Genomic DNA, 21,128 nt, shown 5'->3' on the forward strand with positions numbered 1-21,128 from the left:
AAAGTAATTGCATACAATGCATAAGCAGATTTTAGGGCAGGGATCAGTATTCCAATCTCTCTTCTCCTAATGTTTAAATCACTTGGCTAGAGACATGCAAATTATCTCTGAACTGTGAGTATCTTCATGAAGATCTCCTGGGAAATAAATGCTGATTGCACACTTTTGAAGAACAAAAGTCTTCAAAGTTCACAACACATTTTCATCAATGGCTCAGACATGCAAATAATGCATTATCAGAAAATGTGAAGGTATGTGACACTTTTTGAACATGATCAGCCTTTAAAATTTGCAACCAGGATTACTAATGAATTTCACAAACTTCCTCACATTATATGGTGTCATAAACTGGAGTCCTTCCATCTTTTACTTTAAAATGCAAAAATAAGTATTTGCACAAAATCACATGTTAAAAAACTCCATTCCAATCATCAGTCACCGGCTGCCCTTAAGTGTGTGATGACCCCCATCAGTGGCACTACTGACTGAAGCTCTCCTGTCCCTTCAGATTTACCAGTCTTTCCCCAATGCTGTTACTAATGCACACACGGACACACTACTACGGTATCAAAATGTTAAAAAACCTATTTCTTTATAACAATAACTATCTATTGACCACAAGAGAAGCATGTGGTTTTGAAAACAAACTCATTAAAAGGTATAGTGATGATAAAAAGAATCACAAGTCTTCCTCTGAAGGTGATCATATGTCAGGTTAGCCTGGCTGGCTCAATCTCCTCATTGCAGGAATGGAAAGATTTGGGATATTGTTCTTCGGAATATTACAAAGAGTAGTGATCCTAAATCTCACAGTCACTTATCAGGGATGAAACTGCACACTCAGGACTTAAATTAAAAGCCCTTGCTGTGACAGCAGATGGTACTCCCATAGGCCAGTGTGACCAAAATGCTAAAGAGCAGACAAAATTCCTAACCAAATTGAATTTTGACTCATCCACATTTTGGGAAGGTGGAGTTGGTATAATGGAGCCAGGCATATTTAATGGATGCAAACGAAAAAGATGAAAGAGACACCATGGATCGTGGTTTTCATCCAACGCCAGGATAAGTCCAGGCAATAAACATAAACAGTAAACAAAACAATTTCACTAGTGGGAACCCAGCCATATGCAAAAAAAAAAAAAAAGAAAAAGAAAAAGAAAAAAAGAGGAACGAGTTATTAAATGTGCAAGAATGTCTCAGACCCTCCAGGCAGCCTGAGAAAGCTATAAAAGCTCTTCCTCTTCAGAGCCTTCCTGCCTCTTCCCTTATCCCTGTATGCACAGCAGATGCTACAATTCTGGTTTCAGCTTTACAAAATTTAGTACTGAAAAACATTTTCACTAACAGCAGTAGAAAATACCTAGCGTCCTGCAAAAACAGCTCATGTTATTCTTTTTTTCCTATGGGACCAACTTGTTCCAGCTATTCAGTGTTAGATATTAACAGATGCAGGCTTATACATTGAGGAAGAGAAGATACAAACAGCTCTTTTGTTCAGAGCATGTGTACTCTACCATGCACTGTTTTTTATGCTGCTGTTTTATTGACTAGTACTATGTGTTATCGCACACAAGCTGCCTGATTATGTAGACCCCAGTCTAAGACAGTATGACATTTTCAAAGCAACCAGAATAACAACTTGAGAGGCAGCACCTGAGCTTGGCTTGCCTAGAAAATTTTCTCTGTAACATGATAAGCTAGTTTATATTCTGCAGCAGTCAATAAAACACTTTCTGATTAACTACAAAACCAAGAAGAGAAACCTTTCACTTTTGAACTGTGCTATACTGGATGCTATGATAAGTTTTAACCCAAAGGCAGCAGTTTGGGACAGGAATAAAGGAGGGAAATGGTGCTTGAGGATTTTTTTTTGCATTTTGTTTTGAGGAAGTGAGCTGCATACCAGGCCTTTCTGATACAATTTTTGAATGCTCGAAGGAAAGATCCCAACTTTGGAAAGAGTGTACATGCACAGGGGTTACCTCTGTGGAGAGGTTTGGTGCAGTTGATTAGACAAAAGCTTAACAGAGAATTGCAGAAGGGGATTGCAAGAGTAGGAAAATGTACTTTGTCATGAGAAATGTCATTATATGTCCACCTGAATACGTTAAAGATACCTTCACTATAGTGCCTCAACTATAAGTTTTTCCAGCCATATTCATACTGTGGAATTGTAACTTCTCTGCTGTGTTAGATATGCAGGTTGACCTCCATAAGAGAAAGCTATTTTGCAACAACTGCAAATAAATGATAACTTCTTTGGAATGCATCCTCTTTGATCAAGCAATAGCTTCAGCTGAGATGGCAAAAAATATATTACACTTTTAACTCAGACCAGCATTCTGCTGTATTGTAATATCAAACTTCTAACTTTCCATTCTCTTCTGTTGTATATTAATAAAACCTACTCCTTAAAATTATTAATTCTTTCATGGAACTGATGCGCCTCCTTCAATTTAGTTCCACTAATGACTGCAGTCAATATAACTTTGTCAACATCTTTCTGTGGCTTTAATTACAGTTCAGCATCAGTCTGTACAGACACAGACAACGATTCCAAGCAAGAAATTTTGCAGATATCAGGCTCTGAGCCATATGGGTTGACAGGACACTGAATCACCCAGAGCCTTCAGGTAGAACCTTTCAAACCTTGTTCCTTTAGGGACCAAAGCTTCCAGTCGCTAAACACTACCTTTATTACAACACAGATGATCAAGCTAGAACAAAGCAATGCCTGATAAAGTTCACATCTACGAGGCGTAACAGGTAGAAATCAATTTAGAAAGGCACACTGAGAAAGGGTTAGAACTTAAAGTCTTTTAATCTCTTTCTCTCAGATGTGCTTCCTAGACCAGCAAATTTTCAAGGCCAACTCCCTTGCAAAGACACCACAAAGCCTTCTCTTCCTCCCCTCTGACACTTACCAGGGCCTGATCTCAGCTGTCAAGAGGTGCTGCACCCATCAGAAAACTCTGAGCTGCACCAACTTGCTGCCGCTCTACCACCACCTCTGCCCTGAGCAAGCTCAGTTGTGCTCAGGAAAAACATAATCTCTCCCTTCTTTTAAAGGCATCTTCCTAAGTATCACAGATAGGATAAAGCAAGCCACAATCTTCTTCCAGGTTGCCCAGGTAATAGCACATACATCCTATTTGTGCAGCAAGATGAGAACAGATGAGTGGAGGTAGCACTTCTGAAAAAGGTTAATCCCTATAATTTCTAGTGTGCCTCATGCCCCTGCAGATTTTCCTGATGCATCCCTCTGACCCCTTTTCTGTATAGATACTCTTGTCTATTACATCTAGAGGAGGATAAAGAGAAACAGCATTCCCCTCAGTGAGCTGTTCCCTGAAATTAGGCTATTCCACTTCTCTTTGAAGGGCAGCTAATCGCCCTTCTCAAATCATCTTATTGCCCCATTTTCATCTCTTTTCAAAGACATCCATCTCAAAACAAACATTTTCTCATAAAAGAGCAACACTAAAAGAGTTAAAGGGCCTTTTTCCATCTCCATGGTACATTAGGTAAAGGGTCTTTAAAGTGTAAACAGAAGCAACTCCGTTACTTTAAGAATTCGTGCTTATTCAACAACAGGAGACACACCCATTGCAGGTGAACATCATCTCTTTCTAGCCTCTGATAAATTGTCTCGGGCTTGATTTACCATGTATAGACAAAAGAAAAACTTTTTCCACAACTGAAATATGACTTGTTCTCTTTTGGCACTTGCATGAAGTTATTTGCACGGTGTTTTCTGGAACTGATGACTTGCAAAGTGACCTGCTTCACCACAGCCATGCTGGAAAAGGGGCTGGGAGAAGAAAGAAGTACAGGCAGACTCGGGGTATGATGCAGCACAAATTTAATGAGGCTGAGGAATGGAATGAAGCAATGTAAAGTGTAAGGAATACATTTCCATGGTCCACTAGGGACAGTACCCACTCATCCCTCTCACAATGACACACTCAGCAAAATGAAATCTTCCTTCTTCATTGTTCAAGTACTAATTCAGTCATGCAGGACAATTTCTAATAATTCTGTATTTTACCTAGTCATTGTCAAATACAAAAAAGCTCAAGAGAACAAGACATTTGATCAGAAATACAAAGTAAAGCGTAACAAAAGTAAGACAAGCAAAGGCCTGATTTTAGGGGATGCCAAGCTCCCACAGCTCCATTAACTTCAGGTGGAGTTGTGGGTGTCTAACATCGCATCCGAAAACCATGGCCATGAGCTCAGTCCTGCATCAGGTCATGCTTCAGCATTCCTGGTCATTTCTTCCCACTTGCTCCTCACGCTTTAGCACGGCCCATAGAAGCCACTGCGGTAGGTGTTGTAGCGACGGTAGGGCCGGCTGTAGCCACTGCCCAGGCTTGGGTAGCCAAAGCTCCCAAATCCCAGGGAGCTGCCGGAGGAGATGGGGACCCCTCCAGCACTGAGCGCGCTCCCGACAGCCGCGGATGCTGAGGATCCCACAGCAGTGTTCTGGGGGAAGGAGCTGAGGATGGGTCCGGGCAGGGTCACCACCACGGGAGAGGGCTGGATCACCACTGTCGAGTCCTGGCACTGCCTGACACAGGGCTCGTTGCAGCTATTCGCCAGCGGGGTTGGGCCACAAGGGGTGGGTGGACACAGGTCGTAGCAAGACATGTCTGTGGGCTGGAGGTAAATCTGAAACACAAAAAAAGGAAAGAAATGCAATACAAGAATTTAAACAAAGCTCTATTTGTACAGCCAAAATTCTCTGATAAGGGGAGTATATAACAAACTAAACATCATTCCATGGGGAGCAAGATGGCATTTTACACCAGATCCAGAGGAGGTACTTTGAAAACAGGGTTGAGCTCTCATTTTCTTTAGGGAGACTACTAGGGAAGCCAGCACTGATGCATCTCAGTCGGGAACTTACTCTGAAGCCTCCCCGGTTAGTCAACTCACCCAGGAACAAGAGTACCTGCTGGTCTTCATTCACATCGCAGAGAGTGCCCTAACCACGTGGCCGTAACACTACCCTGGGAAAAGGCGCTATCAGCACTTCCCCTTGCAGTGGTGGCTGCGCACGGGAAAGCTATTAGGGCTCTGTGTGTCCTAGAGAAATGGGGGTTGACTCTGTAGCCTTCAGTCGAAGGTGGTCTGCTGGAATGGGTAAGACTCAGTTTGTTATTCCTGATCCAAGGCTTGCCTCTTTGCTAAATGGTCAACGATGACAAACATCCTAACTAATGCTAATACAGCAAATAACCTTTCCCATTTAATTCCTGTTGCTTCCTCTCATGCATGTTCCATCTTGGAGGTCCCTTATCCCTGTTTTAGAAAGTGGAAAACAGAAGCTTAGGCACTTAAAATGTGTTCAATCTGAAATGGAAGGACAGGCAGCTGAACGCAGGAACACTTCTATTTTCATGTATTGCTACTAAGATTAAAATTGTCATCAGATCTCAGAAGCTGCAGTGCAAACCTGTCCACAGTTGTTTGAAGGATGGAGAAGCAGCTGGTTAAAGGTCAATCCTTGCCTGTGGAAGAACTACAAACTGAGTTTCAAAGACAGGCAAGGACAGATGATTGCTCCTTATGTGGAGAGCTGGTGACCCAGGACTGCCAGTATTGGCCAGTATCCCCATGTTCTACTGGTCTTCTGGCCTTAGCTGAGTTTCTACAGGCCTGCACACTGCTCTGAACAGACCCAAGGATTCACTACACCTATTTTATGTTAAGCTGCAAGACCTGAAAACTTGTTTGGATCCCAAAACTGAATAAATAGACCTGATTGGCTAACTTATGGCTAATTGTCCCATTCAGTGATTTTTATAACTGACCACCAACAGAAAACTTCCTTTTTCATATGAAAACCCATTCCTCTCTCAGAGAAAAAAAATGGAATGTACTACAACACTAGTGAGGAAAAGATACAAAATCATCAAGGCAACATTTCAACATATAAAGAGAGAATAAATGGTTTCAGACTTACCTTATTCACCAAGGCAAAGGTGGCAAGAGAAATGGATGGAAGAGCCTTGAGTTGCTCAGGTTTTTATACTGAGTCCCAGGTTGCCCAACAACTTGCGACATTCTTTGTGTATGAAGTTATTTATGAGCCACTACTGATTACATGGTTTTTTTCCTCAGTATTTTTGTTTATTACTGCTTCACTTCCTTATCTTGCGGCATGTATATCTGACCACAAGTTTCTTTCATCTTAAAATATTCTGGGACAAGTTAATTTCTGGGAACACTAGAATGATTAATTCACAAAAATTTATTCTGCCTTCAAAACCCTTTTGGATCTACCTGGTGTCATTAAAGGAGATTAAGTGTAATTTACATAATGCAGTCCCTTGTACCCTCCTCTGCAAGGTAAATACTGTTGGAAATCATGAAGCATTTCAGCTTTGGGAAGTCAACCCATGAGCACTTGTAGTTCAGGGACTCAAGCTGCTTTAAGCGAAAAAGAGAAGAGAGACTGATTTTTTTCAGAAAACAGCCAGGAATACATACACAATTTTCATCCAGCTCCAGCCCCAAAATGAAAGAAGCACAAACACTATTAAAAGGGAAGGACACCCAAAAACCCTGTGAGAGTCAGGAAGAACTGAAAAGTGTTATGGCTGTGTACAAAGGCTGAGATATAACTAGAAAAACACTTAAGATATTGCTTCTTTGACATGGAAGAACAAAAGAGAGTATTACAAGTCCAGTCTGACAAGATAATATCAAATGATAGCACTTCAGTGGAAGAGTCTGAAGCAGAAATATTATTAATACAGGATCTTTCCTGGCTGTCTCTAATTCTGGGCTTGATCTCTTAGGAGTTCTTTAAAATCCACAAATCCACTTTTATTCTTATCTCAGACCTCAAAACATCAGCAACTGCTTTAAGGTTAACTTCCACATGAATAAATAGGGTGTATTGCTTGGCGATATATCTGCAAAAGATACAGCTTTGCAGAACTGAGCTGTGGAAGCAGAAGTTACATACAAGAATTCTTCCTTTTCTATTCCAACATTCCTCTCTCCAGCTGCCCCTGCAGCATCTGATACCAATGTGCTCCAGACCAATGGTAGCCTGTTGGAGAAGTTTATTAAGTGTCAATAATTTATTCACTTGCAGTCAGTTTTCCTGCCAGTTTACAGCAGTCTTTGGATTGCACAATGAAATTGAGCCTCTTCTAGGGGGGGAGATTGCAGGATAAATAGTAAAAGGGTAAAATACATAAGCAATCCTAGACACAGAGATTAGTACTGAGGTTTTCGCTCTCCTAGCACTTTAACTACTGAGACATGTAAATCATCTCTAAATTAGGAGTGTCTTTGTGAAGATCCCCTGGGAACAGAAACTTGTTTGGCTTGGTCATAAATTCTTGAGAACTTCAAAGTTTATCAGAAGCTTTTATTAAAGTGCTAGGCATGCAAAGTTCCAGGTTACGTACAAATTTAAGATACGTGACCCATATTTGAATTCTCATATCACTTCTGTAATAATATATTATTAAGATTTGGGAGTGCAGGTCAGTCCTCGGGTTCTAAAACTTATGTCATTTTTCCTGGCTGCAGGAATTACAACTGTTTTATTTTTAATTAAAAAATAGCTCAAGGTTTGGTTTAAGCCATCTCATATTTTGCGGAGATTCTCAAATAAACTGCCCTAGCCTTTTTTAGTTTCACCAACCCTGTCCATTCCTCAGTACTCCTCCATGTTCTAAGGGATTAGCAGGGTTTTAAAAAAATAATTTCCTCTATAGCAGCTGGTATCTAGCACTATTTGAGGAATTAATTTGCGTAACAGTATTTATAGATAATTTTCATCGTTTTAAAAAAAATTCTTCCACCATCCAAGCTCTGCTTGGAAAAAACACAAAATATTTTTAAAATCAGGCTATGAGTTTAAAAAAAAAAAAGGATCTAGCAATACTTTCAGAGATGCTTACAGCCTTCCTTGAAAATAATTACAATAATTATTGTTCTAACTCCAGCCACTTTATTGTACAGTCAGAATGACTTAATGGCCTGATCTTTGAGATGAAGTGAATCAGAAGTTCACAGCTCTTTTTATATATAATCAAGGGCAGACCTATATATTCAGATTATAATTAAACAATTTTGCATAATGCAAGAACATCTTCCTGAGACACCAGCCAGTGACTAAACAGCTGAAAAAAAAATAATTCTTAATCAAAATGTTCCTGGAAGCTTACTCACAGTAATCACCACATAATGGCTCCAGACACAAAAGTGACCCCAAAATCTGTGCATGGGGAAACAGACACACAGAAAATGGAAGTTTCCCTGGCAAGAAGAGTGGCATCTGCCATAAATTTTGAATTGTAATTAATTAGCTCATTATAAAAAAATGGATGCCTCAGAGGCTTTGAGCAGCTCCACAAATCTGTAAAAGTTCTTGCAACTCAGAGCCCTCCTATGCCCTGCCCTTCCCTCACCACTCACAACAGCTCTCCTGGTTCTCGCTTTTCTCTCCGACCTCGTTCTCAGCTAATTGCACTAATCCAGGTGCTTATTGGCAGCGTTACCAACAGCTTGCATGTCCCACACAGCCACCTGAAGTGCACACAATAATTTAGGGCAGCTGGTTCCAGGCCACTGAGAGTGAACTCTGCTGATGCCCTCACAGTATTAGCAATTTCTGGCTTATTGCTTAAAACAGAAGATGTATCTATAGCTTAAGGGAGTTTAGTTCGGTCAGACCGGCTGCCTCTGCGTGGCATTGCTGTTTCTCTTGCAACCCACCACTTATTATTTGCTGTAATTGGTTGTTTGGCCCAAGCAGTTGAATAGCACATGCTGTATGTGTAATCTGAGTTGCCTTTTGGTGTAGGCAGAGCCTGCAACTTGAGCTTCACAACTTCAGCTTCTGCTGCTCAAATAGCTCCCCTGAAGGCAAAGGTGTTCAAATATAGCTAGATATGTAGTCCTCAGAGTTCCTGCCTGAACATAGCCATTTTCGTCGTTAATGTTATTCAAATGCTGTTATCAAGAACTTTAAAATGACTAAAGTTTGAGGTTTGGTTTTGTGTCTTACTATGGTCTAATAAGCTTAAACAATTTATGTTACAATTTCCCATTTTGTCACAAAATAAATGTAATTAACTACTGCACACAGATCGGTGGAGTATTTCTGCAGAGAGGCAGGTGTAGTGTGGTCGTTATGCTGGAATTCAATGGGGAACAGTAGAGAAAAACAACAAGAAAAATTAATTTATGCTGGAGGGAAGAAATTATTTACTCACCAGAACCTCTGCAAAACACCACACCCAAAATGGGTGAGCTTTAGTTATTTTTCAAATACATTCAAATAATTTTTCAAATACAGATTTTAATTATATTTCAAATTGTAAGAGTGCAATTAGTATTTCTCTACCCATGGCCCTATGTGTCAGATCCCCCTTCCTTGCAGAATGATGTCTTGGTGCCACCAAGACTGACAAATGTGTACATGTAATCCATCCCCTTAGAGGAAAGGATTGCCTTATAATCATTGGTGATTAAACCCTTTTCAGAAGGCATCTTTCCTTTCTGCCAAGGGGTATGTGAGATATCACTCATCTGTGTTTTGCTGCAATTACATGCCCCGTCCCTGATTTTACATTTACACCCATTAGTCATTTAGGAAGGAAAAGATCACAGCCTACTTGTTTGGAGCGGGAGACCCAGGACTAACACACGTTCGTTTAAAGCCTTTCCATCGCAGTAACAAGAGAAGGGTTTTCATACTCAAAATAATCTTTGAAACGACAGACTTTGGCATGGGGTGAAAATTCAGCCTGTCGTTTACTCCGCAGAAGCCTGCAAGCGCTGAGCGTACACAAGTGCCTCCGCCAAACCCACCTGTTTCGGCACCAGCCCATGAAGATCCACGTAGAGGCACCAGGAGCTCGGTTTACAACGTGAGTTACGAAACCTGCATTGAAGTGGCCTTTGGCTGGCACCGATTCCAAAAAAAATACTATAATCTGCAGGGGGAGCAGGTCTCCTCTCGGAGCATTCCCCCCACGCTCCCTGCGGGCTTTTCTCTTCGGGGTCCCACTTCGCTCAGACCACGGCCACGCGTTCTGCCGAGCGAGAGGAATTTGATTCAAGCGGTTTAAGTGCGTGGCCTCACCCCCGTGAGGAAACCCAGAGCTGGGGAAGGAAATGTAGCACATCTATAGTACTCGTAGACAAAGTATCTACTATGTATACAGTATCTGCCAGACATCTACTACAATGTATTTAAGTTCTTTCAAAAAAACCCAAACAAACCCTTTACTTTGTTAGAAAGTATCTACCATGTATATACAGTGTTTCGTGGCTGTAAAATGATTTCTTGGTATAGAGGTTATCAGTCAAATCCTTATTTCTAGTCAACACGAAAAAGTAGCTTTCAATTAATAAAACAGAGGAACGGTCACAAATTTTACAAAAAGTGAGCTGCTAAAAGTTTTTTCAAACAAACACCAGGAGACTTGGATTGTGATGCAGCATAACTTTAATGAGAGCAAAAAGTAGAATAAAAAAGTACAAACTGTAAGTATATATCTCTAGGATTCAGTAAGACAACAGGTAATATGCCTTTTCATCCTGGCTTTCTTTTCTCAGGGCTGCTGTGAACCGAGACAATAAAGTCCCATCTACAGCAACAGAAAAAAATACATTTCATCAGAAGTATGAAGTGTTCAAAGAATAAGACAAGCAAAGGCCTGATTTTAGGGGATGCCAAGCTCCCACAGCTCCATTAACTTCAGGTGGAGTTGTGGGTGTCTAACATCACTTCTGGAAACCATGGCCACGAGCTCAGTCCTGCGTCAGGTCATGCTTCAGCGTTCCTGGCCATTTCTTCCCACTTGCTCCTCACGCTTTAGCACGGCTCACTAAAGCCACTGCGGTAGGTGTTGTAGCGACGGTAGGGCCGGCTGTAGCCACTGCCCAGGCTTGGGTAGCCAAAGCTCCCAAATCCTGAGGAGCTGCCGGAGGAGATGGGCACTCCCTCAGAGCTGAGGGTGCTGCCCACAGCTGCAGAGGTGGTGGATCCCACAGCAGTGTTCTGGGGGAAGGAGCTGAGGATGGGTCCGGGCAGGGTCACCACCACGGGAGAGGGCTGGATCACGTATGTCGAGTCCTGGCACTGCCTGACACAGGGCTCGTTGCAGCTATTCGCCAGCGGGGTTGGGCCACAGGGGGTGGGAGGGCACAGGTCATAGGAAGACATGTCTGTGGGACAGGGGGAAGTCTGAAATACAAGGAAGAAAGTAAATGCAATATAAAAGCTGTATTAAGTTTATAAAACTCAGGTAGGAGGATAACATATGTGAAAGTACCTAGAGAAGGTGGTCAGGGAGGTAATCAGTTATTAGATCAAAATCCACAGCAGGCAGTCTGAACATAGCATAGGGGCTTCTCTTATTTGTATAAGGCTGCTGGAGGATGTCTCTGCTCTGGGGCTGGCCTCTGGACTCCGGTGCCAGTCATGGTACAGTTTGCCCTAGCCCGTACCAGCAAAGGCATTTCCCGTTCCTTGGTAGTTTCCCTTTGCACTGTCTCTCTGGAGAAGGTGCAATCGTGCCTCTACCAGGAGATGGAGAAGAGCAGCTGGAGCTCTCATGAGGCATGGGAAGCGGCCCTGAGCTGAACATTGACCCATAAGTGGGTTTAGTGTCTTAATGCTAGAACTTAGTCACTAACAGCCCAGCCAGCAGCGTTTGCAGAACTATAGAAAAGTGTTTGAAAAGCATCATTTGCTCCCAAATGTCATATGACCAGAACAGGCAAACTTGGAGTGTGAAGGATTATTTTCCTGATCAGAGGTTTCTGTCTTGATTTGAATTCAATGTATTTGTATCTGCTGGGATGCCTGCTCTTCTGCCTGTGGAAAATGGGACTTGGGGATGGATCCTGGAACTCAGCACTTTTTTTTTAATTATTTTTTGCTAGTCCCAGTTTCTTAATATGAGACTGTATTTCCAGCCAAGTTCATTGGCTAGCTACTCCCTTAGCATTTGTCTCTAAAATGGAGAATGAAGCTGCTTGTTTTGAGAGACAATACTGCCGGTATCCTCCAAGTTCTTCTCATTACACCCTGTTTCACAAGTAAACAAAGCCTTTCTTTTGGCAGAAGTAAGCCTTTCTAATTTTCCTTCCCAAAAGGAAAAAACCTAGCAATATTTACAAAGAACTAAGAATAACAACAACAAAAAAAGGAGCAGTCATCAAAGTAATAGTTTAGCATTTTAAAAGACACAGGGAAGATTCAGACTTACCTGTTCACCTGGGCGAATAAGGCGAGAGAAGTGGATGGAAGAGTCTTGTGTTGTATAGGCTTTTATACCATGTTCCAGACTGCCTGCAGACCAGAGACATATATTATGCATGAAATTATTTAACAATCCATACTTTTGCATGCAAAATCCACCAAACTGATGAACCCTTTTTTTTTTTCCTTTCAAAATCTCTTTTAGTATTGCTCTATTTTTTCCCCTCCCCTTATTACATTCACATTCCAGTATAGACAAAGCTTTCATCTTCACCAATGTGCACCCACTTAATTGCTTGGAAGACTGTGGTGACTCGTTTGAATTACAGCAGTCATTATGTTGCCTCCTGAGGCCAATGTACATTTTATGTTTCATTTTAGTCATCAAAACACTGCTTAAGGGGAGTGTATACGATGTGTAGTCCTTATTCAAGACTTCACTCCTTTAGGTGAATAATCATGTAGCTCTGAGGTGGGGGTCCGGGCTGAATTCACAAACATTTCCATTCCAAGGACTCAGCTTTACCACAAGACAAGACAAAATGTATAATAGGTATTCCCAAATTTTGCACTTCTGCACTATTTCAATCCCACACAAACATACAGCTGAGAAGAGCACCAGGTTTCAATGAGTATTGCAAAAGAAAATTAAGACTGGTGAGAATTGCTGACCAGAGACAATAAAACACGTTCTAAACCTGCTTGGGCTAACCCACAGTTTTCCCAGTTTGTATGAATACAGCTAATACAAATACATACAAGACTGCATTTCTTTACCCAATCATAAGTTTTAAATTAATTTTCCATGTCAAAGTCAAACAATCACACTTTTAATGAAAGAGCTTGATTACTTGATCTCATTACTTTCTGACATTTATTAACTGCCTCTACTTCTTGATATGATTTCAGTGCAGTCTCTTATGTGAGGAATCACCATTATTCCTACCTGAAATCCCAGTAAATCACTGGGATGTGCAGCAATTTTCACATCAAATTAAGTATGAATGTGCGTGTTAAAGATTGCTCTCAAGTATTGGTTCTTAGAGGTAGTACTCTGCCAGAGCTAAACTACGGCATTAATAGAAGTTACACAGAGCAGTTCTCCATTATATTTATCATTATATGATTTTTTTCACCTCTGCAGCCTGCAGTGGCCTGCCCTGGCTATACGCCAACCTGCTGGAAATACTTGCACAGATGGGAAGTATGCAAAAAGCAGGGATCACGTCTGTCCTCTTAGCATCACTGTCCCTCAGCAAGAGATATGAATTAACTCTAAATGAAGACTGTCTTTATACATAGGTTGGTCTTGGTCTTCAGAAGAACAAAGGACTTCAAAGTTCATAACAGCTTTTCACTAATGGCTCAAATATGCAAAGTTTCATGCTACCTAATGTTCAAGGTACGTGACAAGATCTCAGCACTGGCATCACCTGGCTAATAACCTAATTTCAAAGTGTGTGAGTCAAGATCACTCAAAGGACTTCACAAACTAATTCAAGGTAAACACCTTCAGAAACTTTAATTATTTTATTAAAAATTTTCATAATTGATTAAAAAAAAAAAAAGCCAAATCTTCATCTTCTGCAAAATCCTATAGCTCTGCATATTTTAATGATTCTTCACAAGAAATTTTTCCTCTCCTTTTCTATAAAAGTAGAGTCTTTTTCTTCCCTTTCCTCAAAATCTCTACTATCCAACATACTACCTATCATCTTTTTATATTTTTTAAAAGATTATTTCCTTATAGTAGGTTAAAACAGTCAATCACCTGGAGAATTAATTTCTCTTTCATCTGTAGAATGAGATAGCCAAGGAATGCTAACTTTTGCTCATTCTTCCCTCTAGGGACATGAACAGTTTTTGTTGCAGGGTATATAATATTTTAGAAACAGACTCATTAACAGCCTGGAAATGTTTTCATTGATATTCTGCCAGTTTAGTCTAATTAGCACCTAGAGTTCACCCAAGAGGTTGAGAGCCTTTGCATCTTGCTTTTTGGGATTGTTAAGGCTGGTGAACCAGGACTTAACAGCTCTCACTTATGGATCAGTAATGGAGTTTCACATTCCACACACTCAATTAAAACCCTTTGTGTAACAACAGAGTCCTCCCATGACAGGCTGGTGAACTACCAAATTGCCAAAGAGATGACAAATTACTTACATGAATTGAAATTTGTATCATCTTTGTGTTGACTTCAGAGGCTTGAGTGTAATAGTACAAGGCATTCAAATGATCCACAGGTCTTTGAGATGAAAGCAGCTTTGAGGAAGGCTTTTCATCTGATGCCAGGATGAGACTAGACTGGTACATAAACCATAAATAATTTACCTACCGGGAACAATTTAAGTATTGGGGACAATTTAACCAGCTGCAACAGATTTTATATAATTGAAATTATTTTAATGCCTCAAATGTTCCCAACATAAGAATCTCCTCAATTTTCCCCCCAAATCTTTCTTTTAGTAGCTTCAGTGGCTGTTGCAAATCTGGTTTAAATCTCAGGTCCTTACTTTTAGCAAAAACAGTTTACTTGCAAGGATTTCCAAAGGTTTTAATGCTTACCAGTGTCCTATATTTACTTTACGTTAGCGTGCTTCATTCCTTGACATGAGCTTTTTGTTGGAATTCTGTAGCGCTGCAGCCAGGACAGTAAAGACAGACAAGCTTTTATAAGGAGCCCTGAAATACACAGTACTTATGCAGTAAATAGATCAAAGAGTTTTGCCCTGTGTCACAAAAAGCTATGTGTATACCTCCTTTGAGACTTCTGCTGCCGTTCATGTTTTACTTCACAAATCCAAGCATTCAAGCAGTGATTTGGTGGCAAAAGAATGTAAATCTTTCTTTGCACCCTGCAGCTCCAGGTCAGAGTTACTGAGAGTGTGAATCACAACAGAATTCCTTAAAACAAATACCTTTATATGCTAGATTAGACATCCCGCCATTCTGTTAGATCATAAAATGCTTCCAGCCTTGAGAGTCATTTCTTGGCAGAGATACAGAAAGCCAAGTATTATGATGAGTCAGTGTGGGATCAATATGCATTTCAGCTGCAAAGGAAAATATCTTCTTGATCTTGAGCTCTAAACATATGTTCTCCTCCTTTATTAGTGGCCCCAGTAGTATTCATATCATGTCTCTGCCTGGTAGTGATGATCTATGCAGTGATGAATTTCCCCCAGAAAAAGTTTCAAAGGATGGTAGGAGGGGAAGGAAAAAATAACAGAAGACTGGAGATACGATAAAAGCATAACTTTAATAATACCAAAGAGTGGATTAAAATACTGCAAAGCAACAGGTTTCAATATGGGAAGAACGGCACATCTCACGGTGATGTATTCCACAGACAGAGCTCTTCTTGCAGTGTAGCATTTCACCTTGACAATCAAGTCCCATCTACTGTCTAAATTATAAGTTTTACACCAGGTAGTATCACATACAGTGATGTGCAGCAAAACTACATACTTGATCAGAAATACAAAGTAGTATAACAAGAGTAGGGGCCTCATTTTAGGCAATTACTAACTCCCACAGCTCCATTAACTTCAGGTGGAGTTGTGGGTGTCTAACATCGCATCCGAAAACCATGGCCATGAGCTCAGTCCTGCATCAGGTCGTGCTTCAGCGTTCCTGGTCATTTCTTCCCACTTGCTCCTCACGCTTTAGCACGGCCCATAGAAGCCACTGCGGTAGGTGTTGTAGCGACGGTAGGGCCGGCTGTAGCCACTGCCCAGGCTTGGGTAGCCAAAGCTCCCAAATCCTGAGGAGCTGCCAGAGGAGATGGGCACTCCCTCAGCACTGAGAGCACTCCCAACAGCAGCAGATGCTGAGGATCCCACAGTGGTGTTCTGGGGGAAGGAGCTGAGGATGGGTCCGGGCAGGGTCACCACCACGGGAGAGGGCTGGATCACCACTGTCGAGTCCTGGCACTGCCTGACGCAGGGCTCGTTGCAGCTATTCGCCAGTGGGGTTGGGCTGCAGGAGGTGGAAGGACACCGCTCGTAGCAGGACATGGCTGTGGGATGGAGGGAAGTCTGAAATACAGGACCAGAAGTGAATGCAATGTAGGAGTTGTACTACACTTACATTTACTCAGCTCAGGTATCAGGACAACAGGAGCTTTTCAGGGACCCTTTCAGGAGTTGAGTGCGGAATAAGTTGAGAAGGAAACAGAATTTTTAAATATGCTACAAGACGGAGGCTGAAATAATCCTCTCTCAGTTGCTGGTGAACCAGTGGAATGGCTGGCAGCAGAACAAAAGGACACATACCTGTATCATCACTTTAACTTTAGTATTGTGATTGGCTCTATGTCTGGAAAGACACTACTGAGATCCAGCCCCAGGTATTCAGAGAATTGTAGAAGTAGTAATTATGAGTAATACCACAAAGGTACTTATGTATAGAGTTCAGTAGACATCTGGAAAAAGAAAGGAAGGCTTATTTTCCAGGTTCCAACTTTGCCTATGAAGAGGTACAAATTTCAACATAGTTAAGCATACCTGCAGCTGACATCTTTGGAAATCTTTCCCAGACAACTTGTCCACAGACATGACATCTATGACAAAGCCGGGAGTTCCCTGCATACTCCCTGTGTCTGGTTCCAACACACCAATAAACACAAAGTTCAATGTTTCCTATGCCCATCTCAGTCTGTTGGGTGCTCAGCTCTCCTTTATTTTTGCTATTCTCTCTCCTTGTCCTCAAGGTCCCTGAAACCATTTCTCTAAACTTGCAGGAGATGTCATGGCACCTTATAACATAATTGCAAAACTTGGAAACTATAAGACACCAAGCAGAACTTTTTGGTGTTGTCTATCATATTGAAATCCATGTTGATCATGTTGATTACTAGAGTAGAAGAACGTTGAGGATATGTGATTAGAGCCAATATCTTTGCTGAACTCCCTCCATATGACTATTCCTTCTAATCTCAGTATGCAGCTTCATTTTGTCTTCATTTAGAAAGTGGCATTTAGAGCTCAAAAACTTGTGGTTCAACATAATGGATTTTTAAAACTTACAAACCTCTGCTTTAAACCTTCCTAGTTTCCTTGCTCTCCAGCTGTTTCTTTTAGTATCTGGTTCATTTTACCCTCTTGTTTCCCACTGTGCCCAGTAACAGATTCATCATAACAACAATGGGAACATTGAAGAAGCCTCCCATGGAATAAACAGCACAGAAAAGAATTTTTCTGGATGACATTTCTGAAGATAAATGTATCCACATCCTTTACAAAGACTGTTGTTTTCACATAACCCAGCTGAAATTTCAGAAATTAGAGATGGTGAATAAGACCTTAAAGATATAAAATGCACATTGCTACTTGAAAGATGAATGAGCACATAAATCTCCGTAATCATAGAATGGTTGGAAGGAACCAATGGAAGGTATCTTTAAATATAACCTAATTCCAACCCCCTTACACAGGTATTCTACTCATTCAGTTTGTTGTTGTTATTGTTGTTATTGACATTGTTATTATTGTTGTTATTATTATTATTAATTATTATTATTCTTTTCTAAGTCACTTAGCATGTCTGAAAGCCCACATTTGTACAAATTCATATCACCATTTCAAGGATCTAGATGACAAAGTCAGGACTCCAGAAATACCTGCAATTCTAACAGCAAAAAACAACTTTTTAAAGAGAAAGAGTCTTCCCCCCAACTAATCGGGCAATTAACAGAATACTGTGGAGAAAAAAAGAAGAGCAACCAAATTGTTATGAAGGCAAGAATTCAGCAAATAGAGAGAAGTGGATTTGAACTAACCTTGTTCACAAAAGAGGAAAAAGGTAAGAGAAGTGGTAGGAAGGACCTTGAGTTGAGTTAGTTTTATACTGCATCTCGGATGGCCTGAGGACCACAGACATCCTTTGTGCATGAAATTATTTACCAACAAGTATGTCCTGAATGCAAAATGCTTCTAACTGATTAAATGTCTTTTCCTTACTGTTTATTACTTTGTTTTCATTTCCTTATCTTCTGACATACATATTCCGTCTCTCAACTGGAAAATTCCAGTTTCTCTCATCTTCTGGTATTATGGACCAAATTTATTCCAGTGCCACCTTCCAGTAACAACAAAATTTATGCTCCAGTGTATGTTTCACTTTAGTCATAAGGAAAAATATTAAAAAGAATTTATACAATACATAATTCATCATCCAAAGGCGTTCTTTTATTAAGAATATGAGTGTAAATCCTTAATAAATTCTGGTCTCCACCAAAGTTTACAAAGCTCTGACTCCAGCCAAGAATAAGAACAATCCAGATTGAACTTCTGTGTTTTGTGAAGGCCCTGCAAGAAAGCACAAGCATGTGCACACCTGAAAACCCACTGAATCCAATGAGAAAGAATCAGAGCCCTGTGTGACATTCAGAGAAAAGTACTATTATATCGTATCAAATTCAGATAGTATCACCCTGTTACACTTCAATAATGCAGTTTGAGGCAAAGCTGCTAGCACACAGGGACATTTAAACTTGATTCATCCATTCTTTTACAGAGGGATCCTATAACTCCCTTCTGTACCATATCAGACCAGAGATATGAACAAGTCATCTTGAGAACACAAATGAATTTTAAGGTATTTTGAGGTATTATCCTTGCACAAGCTTAACTGCAGAGTCATTGTGGGAAAAAAAACACATGAGGGCCTGCTTGTCATCGTATTTTTTCCCCTCACTACAGACTGCAGTACAAAGTGATTGAACTGCAGACTGATGGAAGTTCATTGCATAAGTAGAATATATCTACAATTTTTTTTTTTTTTTTCACTTTACAGTCTCTCCTGTACAAGCTGTAGGGTTTGAACCTCTCCTTGGAGATGAGTTGCTAAATATTGTGCATGAGGATTCATAGACATCTGGGAAATAAAAGTTCTTGGTCTCAGATTCCTAAAGAAAAAGGGCTTCAAAGTCCTTCACAATTTTCATTAACAATGTTCATATTCACAAAAGTTATCAAACTGTTCTTGATATATGATGAGGTTTTAACAGCCTCATCATCTGCCCAAATGGGATGTCTTTAAAACCTCTGAACCAAGATCATTTTTTGCCATCTATAAGCCAATACATAGGTTTATAACTTCACAAAGTGAAGTCATTTGTATTTAAACAGACTATGAAAACCAACCATGAAAAATTTTTTAAAGAAAAAATCAACCTTTTAAAAAAATTTAAACTGGTTTTCATTTTTCAATAACATTATCTAAAGTGACCCACGTGTGCTCTTAAATATTTCTCTTCCTTTCCAGACCTAAAGAACGCTACCGACCCATAAAAATGGCAACATGTACATTTTTGAAATACAAATTCTTTTGTAGCATCAGGTGCTTACTGGCAACTTAGAAAATTAATTTTCCTGTAAAACTTGTAACAATACCCACAGAAGTTTTCAACACTTCTGTTCTGCTTCCTTCTATTAATACAAGAGCTTCTATTTGGTATACTATTTCAGATTTTAAAAACAAGTTCATCAGAGATGACGGCAGTATTTTCAAAAAGACTTCTGAACTGTCTCCTGACCATGGCTCCACTCCAGATTAGTCTGATTGGCTCAAAGAACTCATGAAAGATGGTGAACAAGTTAGCTGGCAATTGTTCTTAAGTGGGTCAGACGGGGAATTGCACACAAAGAGTTTTAGTAAGTGGCTTGAATGTGATCTTAGATTGTGTTCCTGAGACACCCACAAGCTAACAAATTGCTGAGGAGCTGAAAAAAAAGTCTTTATTAGACTGCGCTTGGAGTAATTTCATATTGACACTAATGGAGTCGGTATAAAAGTACCAGAAATTAAAAGTACCCGTAAATTGTGAAGATGAAAGAATTTTTAATGGGTAGAGTAGGCTTCTCATGCAATGCCAGGCTGAATGTAGACTGGAAAACAGAAGTAAAACAATTACATTACCAAGAAAATGTTCCACTTGCAAAAATATATGTGGGAACTAATTCATGTAAAAAAGGATGCCTCAATAGTCTCATAAATTTTTAAATATCTGTGTGCATAGCTATTGTACCCATTTCTCCAATCTTAACATACAAAGGCTTTCAAATTTATGTTCACATTCTTCAGGAACCATCTCTCTAATGATACATTTAATAAAGACTCCAACATCCTGCACAAACACTCCGTGATGCCATGCTGTCCGAAGACAGCTAGTTCCAGGACACTGCTTTCTTTTATTCTTTTAATTCAACAAGCATAGGTTTAGGGTTACAGCAGAGAGTAGTTCTCCGAGCTTTTTCACTCACAACAAGCACCACAAATGTACCTTTCAGGATATGCTGTTGTTGGACACAGGACACTTAACCAGACATTTCATTCTTTTGATACTCCTTTCTCTACTCTTTATGCTACATGTCCATTTGCATCATAGAAAGGCACCTTCCTGCCACCAAGAACGAAGCCATTCTTTGATGTACAGAGTGCAATCAGTGATTCGCCACACATCTGAGTGAATAACTAATTACTTCACTCATACCAGTTCTGTCAACAGTGCACCATATGCTCGTGTACGCATTCCAGGCCCTTCAATTATTTGTTTAGAAAACGCATTCACAGAAACCAATTCTGTGAGACTCCACTCAGTCTAGTGCCTATTGATTTACCATCTTTCATACTTTGCCTTTGCTGCTTCAAGCCACAGCCTAAAAGGGGGCCCATCCCATCTTATCTCTAAACCTTTTTTTTCCCCTTGCATTGGTAACTTTGTAAGTATTTCTTAAGTAAACAAAACTTGGAACATAAGCATAAAACATTTGAAAAAAACTAAACATACCTCTTCTCCCCCCCCAAGTGGACATTTGGCCTGGTTCCACCACTGAACCTGAATGCCAGGTATCTTCCCCCTGGTTCCTCCACTATTTCT

The 21,128-nt window shown here is 40.4% G+C and overlaps 2 protein-coding genes across 2 annotated transcripts; both read right to left on the reverse strand.

Annotated features, from left to right (window-relative positions):
* Nucleotides 1-10,852: 10,852 nt before the first annotated feature.
* LOC309414259 (feather keratin 1-like) lies at nt 10,853-11,203 on the reverse strand (the record flags this gene model as incomplete). The annotated part of the gene is made up of 1 exon (XM_082011556.1): nt 10,853-11,203. One exon carries the CDS (start codon nt 11,201-11,203, stop codon nt 10,853-10,855), a length of 351 nt encoding a protein of 116 aa, XP_081867682.1.
* A 4,709-nt stretch (nt 11,204-15,912) lies between these two features.
* Nucleotides 15,913-16,263, reverse strand: LOC309414349 (feather keratin 4-like; the record flags this gene model as incomplete). The annotated part of the gene is made up of 1 exon (XM_082011658.1): nt 15,913-16,263. One exon carries the CDS (start codon nt 16,261-16,263, stop codon nt 15,913-15,915), a length of 351 nt encoding a protein of 116 aa, XP_081867784.1.
* Between the last annotated feature and the right edge of the window lie 4,865 nt (nt 16,264-21,128).

The sequence above is a fragment of the Phaethon aethereus genome (genome assembly GCF_964289735.1).
Source record: "Phaethon aethereus genome assembly, chromosome: 28".
In the NCBI taxonomy this organism is placed as follows: domain Eukaryota; kingdom Metazoa; phylum Chordata; class Aves; order Phaethontiformes; family Phaethontidae; genus Phaethon; species Phaethon aethereus.